We start from the raw sequence: 16756 nt of genomic DNA on the forward strand, positions 1-16756 counted from the left end.
CTTTCATTAATTACGTTTTCATTTATTCTTAATTTAATCTTCTAATTCAATTTTAATATTGTGTAATACAATTTTAATGCAAATTTCATTCATTTTATAGTTTGTTATTTGTCACTGTTAGATTACTTATTTAATTTATTATTAATATATCTTGTTTTTCTTTAGTTACATTTTTCATTCATGCTTAATTCCCTCTTCTAATTCAATTTTAGTATTTGTGTAATACATTTTTAATGCAAATTTCATTCATTCTGCACTTTATTTCATTTATTTGTTACTATTGAATTACTTGCTTAATTCATTATTGATACAACTTTAATTCACTCTATAGATCAATGTTTAGTCTTTCATTAGTTACGCTTTTTATTCATGATTAATTCTCTCTTCTAATTCAATTTTGATTTTTGTTTATACACTTTTTATACAAGTTTAATTCATTTTACAGTTTATTGGTTAATTTATTACTATTAAATTATTTGTTTAATTAATTATTGATACAAATTTTATTCAATCTACAAATAATTAGATGCTCTTTTGTTTGCCATATTTTGCATTCAATTTAGTTACTTCTCTTTTTTTGGGAGGTTGAAAAAGAGCTCATAAAAGAAGTAGGTAAAGAGAAGAGAGCAAGAAAGACAGATAAAAAGAGCGAAAAGGAGAAAAAAAAAAGAGAGAGAAAAAAAAAAAGAGCGAGAGAGACAATTTAATAAAATACACAATGTTGTCATATATTGCTATAAATGATAATAATTAAAGAATATATTTAAAATAAGTAATTATTTTTTTAAAAAAATCCACTCAAGTAATTAATTCTATAAAGAACAGAACAATAATAATTTGTAGTCATATATATATTTATTTGTTATTTTAAACTAAACTTTATACTTCTTTTAATTTCACGTCCAATCAAAATAAAGAAAATACATAATAAGTTAGCTAAGATTCGTACTATTATTCTTCTATATAACAAACCAAAAAAGTCACAAGACCTAAGTATAGTACACACATATTACAAAAAAATGGAGTCATCTATGGGTGAAGGATTAAGAAGCAGATCATCAGGTCTAAAAGCAATAGAAACAAAGATGAAAGGGGGAATCGAAGAGTACGATATGGTGACCGTGGAAGACGAGCCATTGAGTCCAATGGCTCGTCTTTTCCACGATAGGAGGTTCGATGTCCACGCTGTTGCGTTTATGGCTAGTAAAACTCGAATCTCACCACAACCCGTGAAGGAAAAGTTGGTGCATACTTTGCTTAAGCATCCTCGTTTCACTAGCTTGATGGTATGTTCCTTTTTTCTTTTTTATTTTTCGTTTATGTAAGATGTAATTTGTTTTTGAACATAAATGATAGAATCAGAGTTTTCATTAAAATATAAAAAATGTACTTTGAAAGCATGTCACTAAAGAAGGATCTAGGAGCTTAATATTATACTTGTGAACTATATATCTAGGTGAAATTTTTTTATAAATGACTAAAATTTTAGTGACTTCCACGTATATTATCGTGTCAAAATTATTGGTTCAACTGAATCGATTGCTTGACATCTTTTCCTATTTATTAGTTACTCTGCTATATTTGCCTTGCTAAGTTTTGTTGTCCTTTCAATTAAACGAAGAAGAAATGGCTCTAATTTAGCTTATCCTCCTTTACCCATCCATAGGCGGAATCAGAAATTTAGCGAAGAGTGTGCATAATTTTCTTATCGTTGTGTTAAAAGCAAGCAAAATTAAAAAGACATTCATAATAAATTAATTTTAAAATGTCACTTTTATCTTAATAAAATGATTATGACACATTTTAAAAGTTTTTCTCTTTTTTGAACTCTATGTCAAGTCAAACTATGTTAGATAAATTGGGAAGAAAGAAATAATAAGCTCTGTACACCACATAATTTTCCAAGCAAAATATGTGTATCTGACCACTCTTAGCCTAAGGTGACTCATTTGTGGCTAAAGCCACCTTACAATAACCCTTTTCAGCAGAAAATTATATGATTTATACATGGTTACAATATTTTTTTTAGGTATATATAGTAGATGTCGAACACCGCTCGACTATTTCGTGTGTCTATTTATTTAGATTTTGAACCCTCTTATTAAAATTTTTGCCTCCGCCCCTGATATGATCCCATTATATTCTTAGAGGTTAAGTTTTACTATCATCGGCCAATTATTAATTCCATTGCTGATCCTCCAATATTAGTTTTTATTTTTATAAAGCTAATATAACATTATTTATTTTCATAATCAATAATTACAAATCTCAATATATGAGAACATTACTAGGATCAAATCTTACCTTACTGATCTTAAAGAGGGATGACGAACTTTACACCTAGTGTTGTTATAGGTTAAAAGTCAAGGTATGGGAAAGGCATAATGTATCAATATGCTTTTTAATTTGCTTTCAGTTGATATTTATGTCCTTTAATTTTGAATGTGCATAAATAGATAATAAAATGAAACAAGTAGACACATGCGTCTTATATAACATGTGTTAGGTTGTGAAACCTGATTAATATTTGATGTACTGTCATATATTAATGTTCACGCGGTGGAAGTTTAAATATATTAATATTTATTCTCCATTTATTCTCTGTAACAAAAAATACTCTGAATAATTAATATATATACCCCACCGCCGTGGAAGTTTACTCACGGGGTGTTACCACGAAATATTGGTTTCTCTCTTTCTCTCTCTAGATCTCTCATCTCTTTCTCTCGAAAGTTCTTGTGTTCTTCATTCATCAAGTGTGTGTGTGGATTCGATCCTAACAACATGATACACGTAGAACACCATGTAGGACATAAAATTGTTATATAAAATGAATGTATCAATTTATTCAATTTTATACAAATTCCAATGCCTACTTATACTCGCTGAAAATTAAAAGTCATAATTATCAGCGAAAACCATAAAAAGAGTCCCATACGGTAGTTGGTTAGTAGATGAAGAGGAAGATGCATGATACCGTGTGATGTGCCTAGTAATAAGCATCTCTTATGAGTGCACGCAATGTATGTTTCTCCATAACATAATGAAATTTGGTGACTTCAATATTCAAAACTCCAAATACTTGTTTTGTTCGTGTTTAATTTGACACATTCTTATATCAAATAATAAAAGAAGTATTTTTATTATATTACTCTTTTAGCAAAATAGGCATAAAATAGTAAATTATCTCTTAATATTTTAAGCTGAACAAGTAAAGTTGTATCACTAGTTTTATATATTGGACAAGTAAAGAATATGAAAAGGTACTTGTTTAATTAGTATTTTGCACTTCTCTTATAACAATAGTAATTAAGTATTTATTTTATCAAATTATCTTTATCTAGGTAGAGCGATTACACATGACTTTGTAAAGTTTCTTTACCATGAGAAGAAGATCATATGCTCGAGACGTAAAATATCTCTTATAGAAATATATGATAAAATTATATACAATAGATTCTTATGATCTGATCCTTTTCCAAAATTCACATATGACAAAAATTTAGTGCATCAGGTTGCCCTTTATTCTTTTGGTTGATAAAATTTTGAAAACTTGAATTTGATTATTAGCACTCCAATTTATTTGGAAAATAAATATTTGATAATAATAATAGAAATCAAAATAGACTAAAAAAGATAATCTATTTTTTAGTATATTGAACAAACAAAAAGAAATGAAGGAAGTATACATTTATACTAATTTGTAAAAAGATTCTTACATTATTAAGTCTAGTTAATAAGTATAGTCAAATTTATGTGTAATTATATTTAATTATAATCAAATAATAATCTAATTTCTTTTTAAAAAAAAGCGAGAATAACTTTTCTTTGTTTAGTTATGAAAAGGAAACTAGATCTCTATAGACACAAAAAGGTTAAAATTGAGCAAAAGATTTTAATTGAAGTACATAAATTCACAAAGAAGTGATATCGCTTTAATCCTATGTGACATAACAAATTTAATATACACATGCACAGGTTGTGGATGAAGAAAATTTAATAGACATGAAATGGGTCCAAACAAAGATTGACTTGGACCAACATATTATAATTGTTGAAGTAGATGAAACTCAGCTGGTATCACCCGATAAGTTCGTGGAGGATTATATATATAACCTAAGCAAAACAAGCCTCGACAGATCAAAGCCACTTTGGGACCTTCACATTATCAATGTGAAAACTCGTCAAGCAGAGTCCGTGGTTGTGTTTAGGGTTCACCATTCTCTTGGCGATGGCACCTCCCTTATTTCTCTTCTACTCGCGTGCACTCGCCAAACTGCTGATAATCTCAAACTTCCTACCATTCCCACCAAGAAAAGGAGGCCTACTCCTTCAGGTAAATTGAGTCAAATGATTAGTCATAACTTAAATCGCACAATTTACTTTTATTAGAATAAGTTGGGTTAAATGATCAGTCATAACTTAAGTCGCGCAATTTACTTTTATTAGAATAAGTTGAGTTAAATGATCAGTCATAACTTAAGTCGCACAATTTACTTTTATTAGAATAAGTTGGGTTAAATGATAAGTCATAACTTAAATCGCGCAATTTACTTTTGTTGGGTTAAATGATCAGTCATAACTTAAGTCGCCCAACAAAAGGTGGCATATGGATTTCAAGTTTGGTCTAAAATTAGATATTTTGTTTTTGGATCTAGGTGATTCATTGAATTATACCATTATGCCACATTTTTGACCCAATTATTTGATGGGTCATTTTGGGTACAACCCCATTTTTATTAGATTTTGGTGCATCCAGATATATATATCTCGAAATGTATGAGGTTAAAATTAGGTGTAAATTGTTATAAATAAACTATATCCAAGTGCATTCCACATGTATTTTGGATACACAACAAATCTTGCTCACTTCCCTTTCATTTCGTTCCCCACTCTCCTATCCCAAATACATGCGAATCACTCTAAATACATACAGATACATGTATCTAATGTGATTCACATGTATTTAGGATACATGACTATCTCGCTCGTCCCCCTCTCTTTCTCTCTCTTTATTTTAATGTATTTGGTAGCAAAAATACATGTATCTTCCTCAATAAATAATAGAAAACTCTTAAATAGTTGTGAGATACATAACATTTTGAAAGTATGGACAATAAACTATACTATTTGTAATTATGTAGTCAAATTGAAGAAGCTACCACAAAATGAGTTAATTTCACCATCTCTAATTTTTACTTTGGTAGGTTATTCAACAAAGGAAGGGTTGTGGCGATTGTGGGGAAAAATTTGGCTTTTCATGGTAATGGTTGTGAATACTACAATAGATGTTTACATGTTCATCATCACAATCATGTTCCTCAAGGACACCAAAACACCAATCAGCGCCCCGCCTGATTACGAGTCTAACAAAGCTAGACGAATCGTTCATCGTATAATCAGTCTAGATGATTTGAAGTTTGTTAAAAATGCTATGAATGTTGTAAGTTACAATAAAGCTAAGCTCTCTTGGTTAATATTTTTGTGAAAATAAGCTAATATTGTTGTATATATTTTCTCCACAGACTATAAATGATGTTGCCCTAGGATTAACACAAGCTGGTTTATCTAAATATCTTAATAGAAGATATGGTAAGTTATTTTTAGTCAACAGAGATGGATACACAATTTAAATTTGATAGATTCGGCCTTTATTTTCTTCGTTGAACTTGATACATGTTCACAATGATAGGTTTCGATTTTAATACATTAGTTTTCACATTTATTTTTCCAAATATTCACAGCTATTGGTGGAAAAGACAAGGGAGCAACAGAGAGAAACAATAATCTTCCCAATGGCATTCGACTTCGATCATGTCTTTGTTTCAACCTAAGATCCTCTGCAGGAATTGAAGTAACTTTCATTTCCTATCCGTCTCAATTTATATGTCATTCATACTTCGATTAATCAAATTTCTTAACTTTGAAGTCCAACATAGAATCTTTATTTTTTTTTAATTATAAAATCTACACATTTGACAACTACTACATAAAAGATGTACTCCCCGTTTTAAAAAAAAATGATCTAGTTTGACTTGATGTGAAGTTTATTAAGAAAATAAATAAGTCTTTTCAATTTTGTGATACTAAATTAAAGTGATGTGACATATACCAAAATGTTCTTTAGTCTCGTGATCTTAAACATCCCACGTGTAAAGTAAAAATTAAAGTGTTGTCAGAAAAAGGAACAGACAAAGAGTACTCATTTTTTAAAAAATTGGAAAGACATTCAAAAATCATAATTGAACAATAATTACTCAACTGATTCTCGAAATCTCAATAATGCCATATAAATTGAGACAGAGAAAATATTGTTATTGTTGTTGTGAAAAGATATGACATGCATGAATGAAACATTTAGGATCTTGCCAATATGATGGAGAATGGAAGCAAAGGGAAGAGGGGTTGGGGAAACTGGTTCGGTTACGCGTTGTTACCGTTCAAGATTGCACTACGAGATAATCCTTTAGACTACGTGAAAGAAGCTAAAGCGACAGTTGATCGCAAGAAGCGATCCTTTGAAGCTTTATCCACCTTGATCATGGCCCAATTACTAATCAAGTTTCTTGGGATCAAGGTGCATATTTCAATGTTGTTGCATTAGTAAAATGTAGATCTATAAATACAATTTGTTAATTTTGATTTTATAATGGTTGTGTATTTAAGGTAGCTACAGAGGTGACTTGCAAAGGATTCTCAAATTCAACAATATGTTTCACCAATTTGGTTGGACCACAAGAGGAAATTGGGTTCTGTGGTTACCCCATTACTTATTTTGCTCCAAGTGCTTATGGCCAACCAAGTGTAAGTATTGCTACTAGTACTTAATTGGGGGTTCCACGATCTTTGTGGCCTAAAGTCAAATTATAATAAGATGTCTTAAATATATATATAATAAAATTAGCTTTTATGTGCATTACACATGCATGTCATGTGCTTATTTCGTGTCAATTAACAAAAAATATTTTAAATTTACACATATATGGTTTTTAAACATGTTTGTGAGCAAGTGACAGAGTAAATCAAGATTTTGATTTTCAATATTTGTGATTGTAGGCATTGATGATCAATTTCCAAAGCTATATCAATAAGATGATCATCGTCGTATCTGTTGATGAAAATGCTATACCCGATCCACATCAATTGCTTGATGATTTTGAAGATTCTCTTAATCTCATAAAGAACGCTGTCATTGAAAAGGGGCTTGTTTAGAATTTGAAATGAACCGAATTATGACGCTAATTGTATTAGTAATTCTGCAATATTAAGAAACTTTTTCGAATAATTTACCAGCACTTGTGTACTGCTGCAGTAATTCTCTTTCCTAATGCTTTCGACTTGATATTGAAGGACATGGTGCTCTGTAAACTACATTTTAATTAATGGTATTCATATCAGTGTATTACAATTTATGGGAAACAGTATTTTAGTTACTTTCGGATAAATTTGTCATGAAACTAATGGTGGCATGAGGGATTAATTATCCGAACTTCTTTCACATGTACGTAGATTATTCTTTTAGATTAAGATTATTATTTTTTATAAAAATTTAGAACCCACTGACACGAAATCCTGGCCCCACCTCTGACACAAGTCATGTATATCTTGTGTCTTGTGTGTCTTAAATTGTAATATCAGTTCCTAATCTATGTATAGAGTTAACTTGTAATATCAGTTCCTAATCTATGTATAGAGTTAACTGTGTATGGTGTGATTGAAGTATTTATTAACTAGAGGTAGTTGATATAGTTTTCAAAATAGAGGTATGACTTTGGATCTCTTTGTAATAGGGGTGTTACAGATGGTAGAATTAAGAGTTCAATCCTTACATGTTCGATTGAAGTCTGTATTCACTTGTTGCTTGAAGATAATGAAGACAATGTGATTGCATGGCTAATTATTTGCCTAAATATATAGTAAAGGAGATTCTGTTGAGGTGTCCTGTCAAGTTGTTGCGATTCAAATATGCTAGCAAGAACTGGTAGGCTCTTATCAATGAGATGATTCGAGAGTTGTACCATTAATCGCCGTAGAGCTTATAAGTATGTAAAATATTTTGGAAATTTGAGTAGAGAATAAGTTGGAGACATCAAATTCTACCATTTGAATTTTGTTTTTCATGTACACATTTAGTCAAAAGTGTGCATTAATTGTTTAAATAAATTCATACTACAACAAAACATACATTTCTAAAGCATCTCCTAGTAGATCAACAACATGTAGAAGAATGTTGGTACTTGGATCCCCTCCCATATTATTTTTTCACATTACTAAAAAATATACATCTCGAATCAGTTAACAATTTACAAAATCAAAACAAAATTAATTGATTTTCTTTTTCTATTCAGCCCTTATCAATGAGATTATCGAAAGTTGGACCATTAATCGCCGTCGAGCTTATAAGCATGTTTAATCAATTTTGTTGTTCTAATGTATGCATTCAGTGTTTGTAAAATCTTATAAGTATGTAAAATTGTTAGAGAATAAGTTGGAGACTTCAAATTCCACCATTGTTAATTTTTTTTTTCATGTATACATTAAGTCAAAAGTGTATATGGATAAAATTAAATTTCCATGCCTAAATGTAAAAAATATTGATCCCATACATAAATATTTTAAAGGTTTCAGAAGAATTCCTCCATTGTCATTTTTTAAAAATACATTTAGTCAAAAGAGTATATGGATTAAATTAGTAAATGTTAATTTTTATTTATGTTGTCAACGTATATATTTTTAAACGTGTACTTATTTCTCCCTTTATTCCAATTCATAAAACACACTCAAGTTTTAATCTTGCATACCAAAGTAATGCACACTAGTTTTAGCAAAATACATTTTAAACATTAATAATAATAATAATAATATTTATTTGCATTTGTATTTATTATATATATATATTCATCGTACAAAAATATAACAATATAATTATATTCATACACACAAGCTGATATAAAAAGGGTGATACAAAACTGTAGGTTGATACAGACATAGGAGTGATACAATTGTATTCAATAATCTATAAAGTTATTTACTTGCTTCTAACAAAGTTAAAAGTTGTTGGCGTCTTGTCTCTTCAGTATATTGTAAAAGTCTTATAGAAATCAACTTGCTGATTCTTTGGTGAAATGAAGTTCAATAATATTTTCGACGATTGAAGTTTAATAATGTTTTCAGTGTTCCGTTTGATCCTAAAAAAGAAGATGATGATCAAAAAAAAGAAAGAAGAAACACAACTGATATGACCTCTATTGTGTAATGAACTATTCTATTTGGGCTTTTAGGAGTCATGCCCATTGTATCAAAGCAAACTCACTTATCCAACATTTTACTCTGATGTATAGATACAGATATATGTATAGATACCAACATACATAGTCTAGAATAAGTACCTCAGAAAATAGTACAAATGGTATTTTTTAGTGTCACACAACTGTAGCATTTTAGTCCCTTTCTAACTTGTATATAATACTAAGTAGCTTTGTAATACAGGAGTAGGAATAATTACAAACTCATAAAATTCCTCAAATGATCCTATCTATTTCATTTTCTTTATTTCTCTTCATGGTATCAGAGCAAAACTAGAAAGATTCATCACCATTCTTCTTCTTTTCAATCATTTTTTTCCCTGAATGTCTTCATACATTTCTTCTTCTTATTTGATAACAACGGTTGTTCTTCATGTTTCTGAATTTAGCACTACTAACAAAGTTGCAGTAAATTCAAATCACCTTTATTATCTTACACCACTAGATTCACCTGGGATGAATCTTGTCAACGTGATTTTTGATGGCACCAGTTATGAAAACTAGAAAAGAGGAGTGTTACTATTACCTTATTCTAAGATCAAGTTAGATTTCATAAATAAAAACATTGAAATTCCAAAGGAAGAATCACCTATGTTTTGAAAGTGGAAAAGATGCAATGACATAGTCATTGTGTCACGACTCGGGTCTATGCCCTGGACGTGGCCGACACTCAAAGACCATTGCTGGTCCCTATGCGAACCCTCATCCTGACTGACTACAAGCGGAAGACTAACTTAATCATACAAAAACTTAAAACAGATTTAAATGATGAAACTTTATTACAATGCTTTAACTCAAACAAAAACTTTGAATAATCAAATACCCGCCGCCATAAATAAACAACTTTAGTCTTTAAAATATTTAATATAATAAATGAATAATACAAACTCCTCAATTATACTAATTATCTATGAAACCTCTAACTGATAATGATAGAATTCGGGACAAGACCCACGACCTCCTGACTAAACCAAAAAGTAAATGATTTCCTCTGGAAACAAGGAGGCTCACCATGGCTAACTCAAACTCTGGGATGTATCAACGAATCTCCTATTGATGAGAATACCTGTGTCTACATCATCAAAAGATGTTGGCCAAATGATCCAGTACGTGGAATGTACGAGTATGTAAGGGGAATTCTAAAGTATAACATAAGCTTGATACTTGAATAAAAATAAAATATACTTACTTCTTTTCAAACTCACTCGACTCAACTAAACTTAAGAATGAGATACTCAACTCAAGGATTAGATACTAAACTTCAAACATATATACTCGTCTCAATGAAGCACATATAAACTCAAAATACTTAAAACCTGATACTCGACTGAACTTATTTTAATTTAAAGCATTTTAAAACAAGTGCAATATAAAGAAAAACTGTTTAAAAACATGATGTCAATTCTGAAATGTTTATAAAAATACATTAACTGATGTATATAAAAATACAATAACTCTTGTGGGACCTTCTTTAATCGACAACCATCACTTAAGAGCTATAGTGATGATACAACGTTACTCGGCCCACGCTGCCCGACCTTCCTAACCTTGCCTGGGTATAGGACCTGAACTGCCTAATGGATCCACTAGTATACTGTGAAAAAGGTTCATCTAAAAAGTATGACCCTCTTCTACCCATGATGACTACATGGTTTTAATGGAGACTTGAGTTAATATGAACTCGCATCCCTACATCGGTGCTCAATACTACTTTCAAAAAAATATACTGGCTCTTATGTTTTTAAAGCATACCGATTTTGTGATTTGAGATTAGTGCTCAAAATTTAGCTATAAAAGCTCTCCTAGAAATCATAGTTTCCCTGCTTGCTTTATTTTATAAAGCTATTACTTCTATTTGAAAATTAGCTCGTAGGCTTTTTACTTGATTAAATATAAAAACATTTGTAAACTCTTAAGGATTAGTTAGTCCCTTTATAACTTTTGAAAATGAACTCAACTCCTTCCTCTTTCTTAACTTGTAACTTGAGCCTTAAAACCAAGTAAAAATGTTTGTTAAAGACTCTTGAAAACTTTAGGAACTCTTTTTAACTTGCTTCTTAACTTTTAGACTTGACTCTTAACTTCTTTGACTTTGATCTTAACTTTCTTTGAATTGGATTATGGATTCAAGGTTCATGATATCATATTTATGGATGATTTCATGATATTCAACTTGAAGGATTCATTCGGAATCAGGAGCATGAACTACTCAACTCAAAGACTCGAAGACACTTCTTATCTCAAGATTTTTGACTTATAGTGTTCATGCAGAATTATGGTTATGAAGAATTCAACTCAATGACTTCATGGGTAACATGTAATAGTCCCATTATTTGAAACATAATCTCCAAAGGAATAAGGAACTCAATACTCAAGACTTAAAACTTGAAGATACTGCTTCTCTCAATGATACTCAATTTATGGAAGTCATGCAGAAGTTATGGGCATGGACGACTCGAATCGAAGGTCTAAGTAACTAGATGGAACTCATGTGTATGACTCTTCTTATTCTCTTAGTTACTTCCTCAAAACTTAGTTCGAATTAATGATGGATCTCAAAGAATTCACAATTGAACTTAACTTTCTTAAGCTCTACTTTTAACTCTCTCTTGAATGTGAATTATGAATTCGAGAATTATGGTTCATGATATGAAGGATCTCATGATGACAAGTTAGACTCATGAATAAATTCTCTTCATCCTCATACTAACTTACTAGAGTCTTGAAACAAGTTACTAGAAATGGTGGAAGACTCCACAAAAGGACTCGAAGGGACATTCTTAGTATGCTCGAAAGAATTCTCAAAACTTGACTCTCAATATTTTAAAAAAATCGGAAGTCATGGTTAGGTCATGGGTCTGATTTTCAAACAATCGTCGGAGTTATATCCAAGTTCAGGCGTTAGGATCTAGTTCTAGATCTATTATTAAAGTTGATTTTCGGGTTAGAAATTATTTTTCTAAAAGTATTTTTTATTCTCAAGGAAAAATGAAAATTTCTAGAAAATATTCTTCATTCACCAACCAAACATTTAAAAATATTTTTCAGAAAATATATTCTACTCACCAACTAAACATGAGAAAATATGTTAAAATCCACTTGTTTTTCAAGAAAACATTTTCTAGGAAAGTTTTCCATGGAAAACATTCTAGGAAAATTTTCCATGGATAACGTTTAATTTCTTCATACCAAACACACCCTTGATAGAGAAGTTTTGCATGAAATTAAACTACAATTTTCGTTTCATAAATTATTATTAGGATAATATAATTTACTTGGCACAATTGATCTCTTGATGTCGTCCAAACTACACCCTTTTGCTGGATTAAAGCGGTCAATTGCAAAAAATAATAACCCAGCTAGTTTGAGGTCAAATTTCATAGTAAGTAGTGTTGTTTGGCCAAACACCTATTATTTCTTGGTTTTAATTGCTATATTATTAGGTTCAGCCACTATAGCTATTCAGAACTCACAAACCATTCTGACTGGGGGTCAGAATTTCTTCAAATATGTTCTTGAATTCATTTGAGATGTTAGTAAAGCATAAATTGGAAAAGTATATGGGCCATGGGTTCCTTTTATTGGCATTATGTTTTTATTTTTTTTTCTATTTGGTCAGGAGCTCTTTTACCTCAGAAAATCATACAATTACCTCATGAGGAGATATCTTTTATATTTTGCTCTCGAAATTCTAATTTTTAATTACTATTTAAAAATTTTTGTTTTCTTTAGAAGGAGAAATACTAACTATTTTATGTACTTGAATTTTAATCAATAATAAAGATGAATTGGAGTTACAATTCTTAAATATCTGAACTCTAACAGATATTTTACTATCAACTGATGTTGCAGGTGTACTCATTGTTCAAAGCTGATGAATCTATTAGTCTCCTAAAGTATCTCGGTCCAATTAAGAGAATATCACCCTAAGTCATTATCGACAGTTGGGTGTCGAACTAATTCGTCCATTTATCAAAAACCTCAGGTTAGTCTCTCGAGCTCAAGCTATTAGATGTAGGTTGATATCCCCAAATCCATGTAAATGATCCTTTTTCGAATCTAAACTTTTTTATATCATAATATCAAGCAAGTTAGAATATATGCAAGTTCTTGATGTTTACAATCATTAAAAATATATAATATTTAGCAAAGAACCTTATAATGATCATCGCTTCATAAAAAGATATTATAAAATATCTATTTCACCATCCATATTTAATTTTAAGTTCCATGACCCTTTTTCGATTTTAAGATCTCATAACTAGCAGTAAACAACAATTACCATAAATTTGGAAGTGAGAACTTTTGGATACATAACCCTAGTTATGAGATTAAATCACGATCATTTCATTTCACGTTTCAATCCACTTTTGGGTCTTTTTTTGCGATTTTTGACCTGAAATCATTCTAGTACTTATTAGCTCATTACAATATGTATTTGAAATCACAGTCGTCGAAATTTAAGGTTTACCATAAACTTGGAAGTGAGAACTTTCTATGTATTCACTTAGGATGCGTTTGGCATGGAGTAAAACATTTTTTCAGAAAATATTTTTCAAATTTTGCATGTTTGGTTGACTTAAATGTTTGGTAAATATTTCCTCAATCAACTCATTTTTCTCAAATTTGTGGAAAATGACTTCTCTTGAAGGAAACCCACTACACCCCCACTCCCCCGCGTCAATTTTTTCTTTAAAAAATTATTTTTGTAAGATATTTAAAATTTAAAAATATTTTATTTTTTGTCGCGCACTATCCCCATCTAGGTCATCCTCGTTATAATTTGATTAAGAAAAATATTTTAAGTTTTAAAAACATAATTTTTACACCAACCCCTTTAATTGCGCACCCCCCCCCCCCCCCCCCCGTTCAAACAATCGTCGGAATCATATCCAAGTTTGGGCGTTAGGATCTAGTTCTAGATCGATTATCAAAGTTGATTTTTGGGTCAGAAATTATTTTTCTAAAAGTATTTTTTATTCTCAAGAAAAAATAAAAATTTCTAGAATAATATTCTTCATTCACCATCCAAACATTTAAAAATATTTGTTAAGAAAATATTTTCTACTCACCAACTAAATATGAGAAAATATGTTAAAATCCACTTGTTTTTCAAGAAAACATTCTAGGAAAATTTTCCATGGATAACGTTTAATTTCTGCATACCAAACACACCCTTGATAGAGAAGTTTTGCATGAAATCAAAACTACAATTCTCGTTAGATAAATTATTATTAGGATAATATAATTTACTTGGCATGATTGATCTCTTGATGTCGTCCAAACTACACCCTTTTGCTGGATTAAAGTGGTCAATCGCAAAAAATAATAACCCAGCTAGTTTGAGGTCAAATTTCATAGTAAGTAGTGTTGTTTTGCCAAGCACCTATTATTTCTTGGGTTGTAATTGTTATCTTATTAGGTTCAGCCACTATAGCTGTTCGGAACTCACAAACCATTCTGACTGGGGGTCAGAATTTCTTTAAATATGTTCTTGAATTCATTTGAGATGTTACTAAAACTCAAATTGGAGAAGAATATGGGTCCTGGGTTCCTTTTATTGGCATTATGTTTTTATTTTTTTTCTATTTGGTCAGGAGCTCTTTTACCTCAGAAAATCATACAATTACCTCATGAGGGGATATCTTTTATATTTTGCTGTCGAAATTCTAATTTTTAATTACTATTTAAAAATTTTTGTTTTCTTTAGAAGGAGAAATACTAACTATTTTATGTACTTGAATTTTAATCAATAATAAAGATGAATTGGAGTTACAATTCTTAAATATCTGAACTCTAACAGATATTTTACTATCCACTAATGTTGCAGGTGTGTTCATTGTTCAAAGCTGATTAATCTATTAGTCTCCTAAAGTATCTCGGTCCAATTCAGAGAATATCACCCTAAGTCATTATCGACAGTTGGGTGTCGAACAAATTTGTCCATTTATCAAAAACCTCAGGTTAGTCTCTCGAGCTCAAGCTATTAGATGTAGGTTGATATCCCCAAATCCATGTAAATGTTCCTTTTTCGAATCTAAACTTTTTTTATATCATAATATCAAGCAAGTTAGAATATATGCAAGTTCTTGATGTTTACAATCATTAAAAATATATAATATTTAGCAAAGAACCTTATAATGATCATCGCTTCATAAAAAGATATTATAAAATATCTATTTCACCATCCATATTTAATTTTAAGTTCCATGACCATTTTCGATTTAAAGATCTCATAACTAGCAGTGAACAACAAATACCATAAATTTGGAAAAGTGAGAACTTTTGTATACATAACCCTATTTATGAGATTAAATTGCGATCATTTCATTTCACGTTTCAATCCATTTTTGGGTCTTTTTTTGTGATTTTTGACCTGAAATCATTCTACGTACTTATTATCTCATTACAATATATATTTGAAATCACAGTCATCGAAATTTAAGGTTTACAATAAACTTGGAAGTGAGAACTTTCTATGTATTCACTTAGGACGCGTTTGGCATGGAGTAAAACATTTTTCAGAAAATATTTTTCAATTTTTGCATGTTCGGTTGACTTAAATGTTTTGAAAATATTTCCTCAATCAACTCATTTTTCTCAAATTTGAAGGAAAACATTTTCTTAAACTATTCATCCTATAATTTTTTTTCTTACCCTACTAATACTACACGACTCTCCCAAAAATTGCTTTTAAACAATATTTCAAATTTTGATTTTTTGAAAATTTTTACGCAACCCACACCGCCAGCAAGGCCACCCCTCCCCTGCCACCCCGTCATTTAAAAAAAAAATTAATTTTGAAAAATATTTCAAACTTTTTTAAAAATCATTTTTTAAGCCTTCCCCTCCCCTATCCCACCCCCACCCCCGCGACCCCGTCAATTTTGTTTCTTGGGTCAGATGTCAGTGTCGGATTTTGGAACGGTCATCAGAGTCTTAATTTGGGTGTTGGGGTCACGTACTAGTTCAATTTTTTGGATTAGATAGTATTTTCCTTAAGAGTACTTTTTAGTCTCAATCCAAAAATAGAAGATATTTCGAAAAAAAAATTTATTTGCCAACCAAATATTAAAAAGTATTTTCAAGAAAATATTTCTACTCTCCAACCAAACATAAGAAAATAAGTTAAAATCCACATATTTTTCAAGAAAACATTTTCCTTCATACCAAACACACCCTTCAGCAATAAAATATATTATTTCTCATACTTCCTCCATCCAATATTATTTTTTCACATTACAAAGATATTTGTCCCAAATTATTTTTCAATTTATAAAACCAAGATGAGTTAATTTTTTTGTTATTTTAATTTTAAAATTTAATTATTCTACATAAATATTTTAAATTTCAAAAGAATTCCTCAATTGTTATTTTTTTCCATGTACATATTTAGTCAAAATTGTGCGTTAACTGTTTGAATAAAATACATAAATATATTGTATTTAAAA

The 16756-nt window shown here is 30.1% G+C and overlaps 1 protein-coding gene across 1 annotated transcript; it reads left to right on the top strand.

The window, feature by feature from the left end:
- Nucleotides 1-852: 852 nt before the first annotated feature.
- Nucleotides 853-7408, top strand: LOC101263851 (wax ester synthase/diacylglycerol acyltransferase 11). The gene is made up of 8 exons (XM_004248033.5): nucleotides 853-1286; nucleotides 3979-4336; nucleotides 5208-5443; nucleotides 5526-5592; nucleotides 5745-5854; nucleotides 6362-6577; nucleotides 6667-6804; nucleotides 7057-7408. The coding sequence occupies exons 1-8, from the start codon at nucleotides 1020-1022 to the stop codon at nucleotides 7210-7212; spliced, it is 1548 nt and encodes a 515-aa protein (XP_004248081.1). The 5' UTR covers nucleotides 853-1019; the 3' UTR covers nucleotides 7213-7408.
- Nucleotides 7409-16756: the final 9348 nt, after the last annotated feature.

Source organism: Solanum lycopersicum, chromosome 10 (assembly GCF_036512215.1).
Source record: "Solanum lycopersicum chromosome 10, SLM_r2.1".
Classification (NCBI taxonomy): Eukaryota; Viridiplantae; Streptophyta; class Magnoliopsida; order Solanales; family Solanaceae; genus Solanum; species Solanum lycopersicum.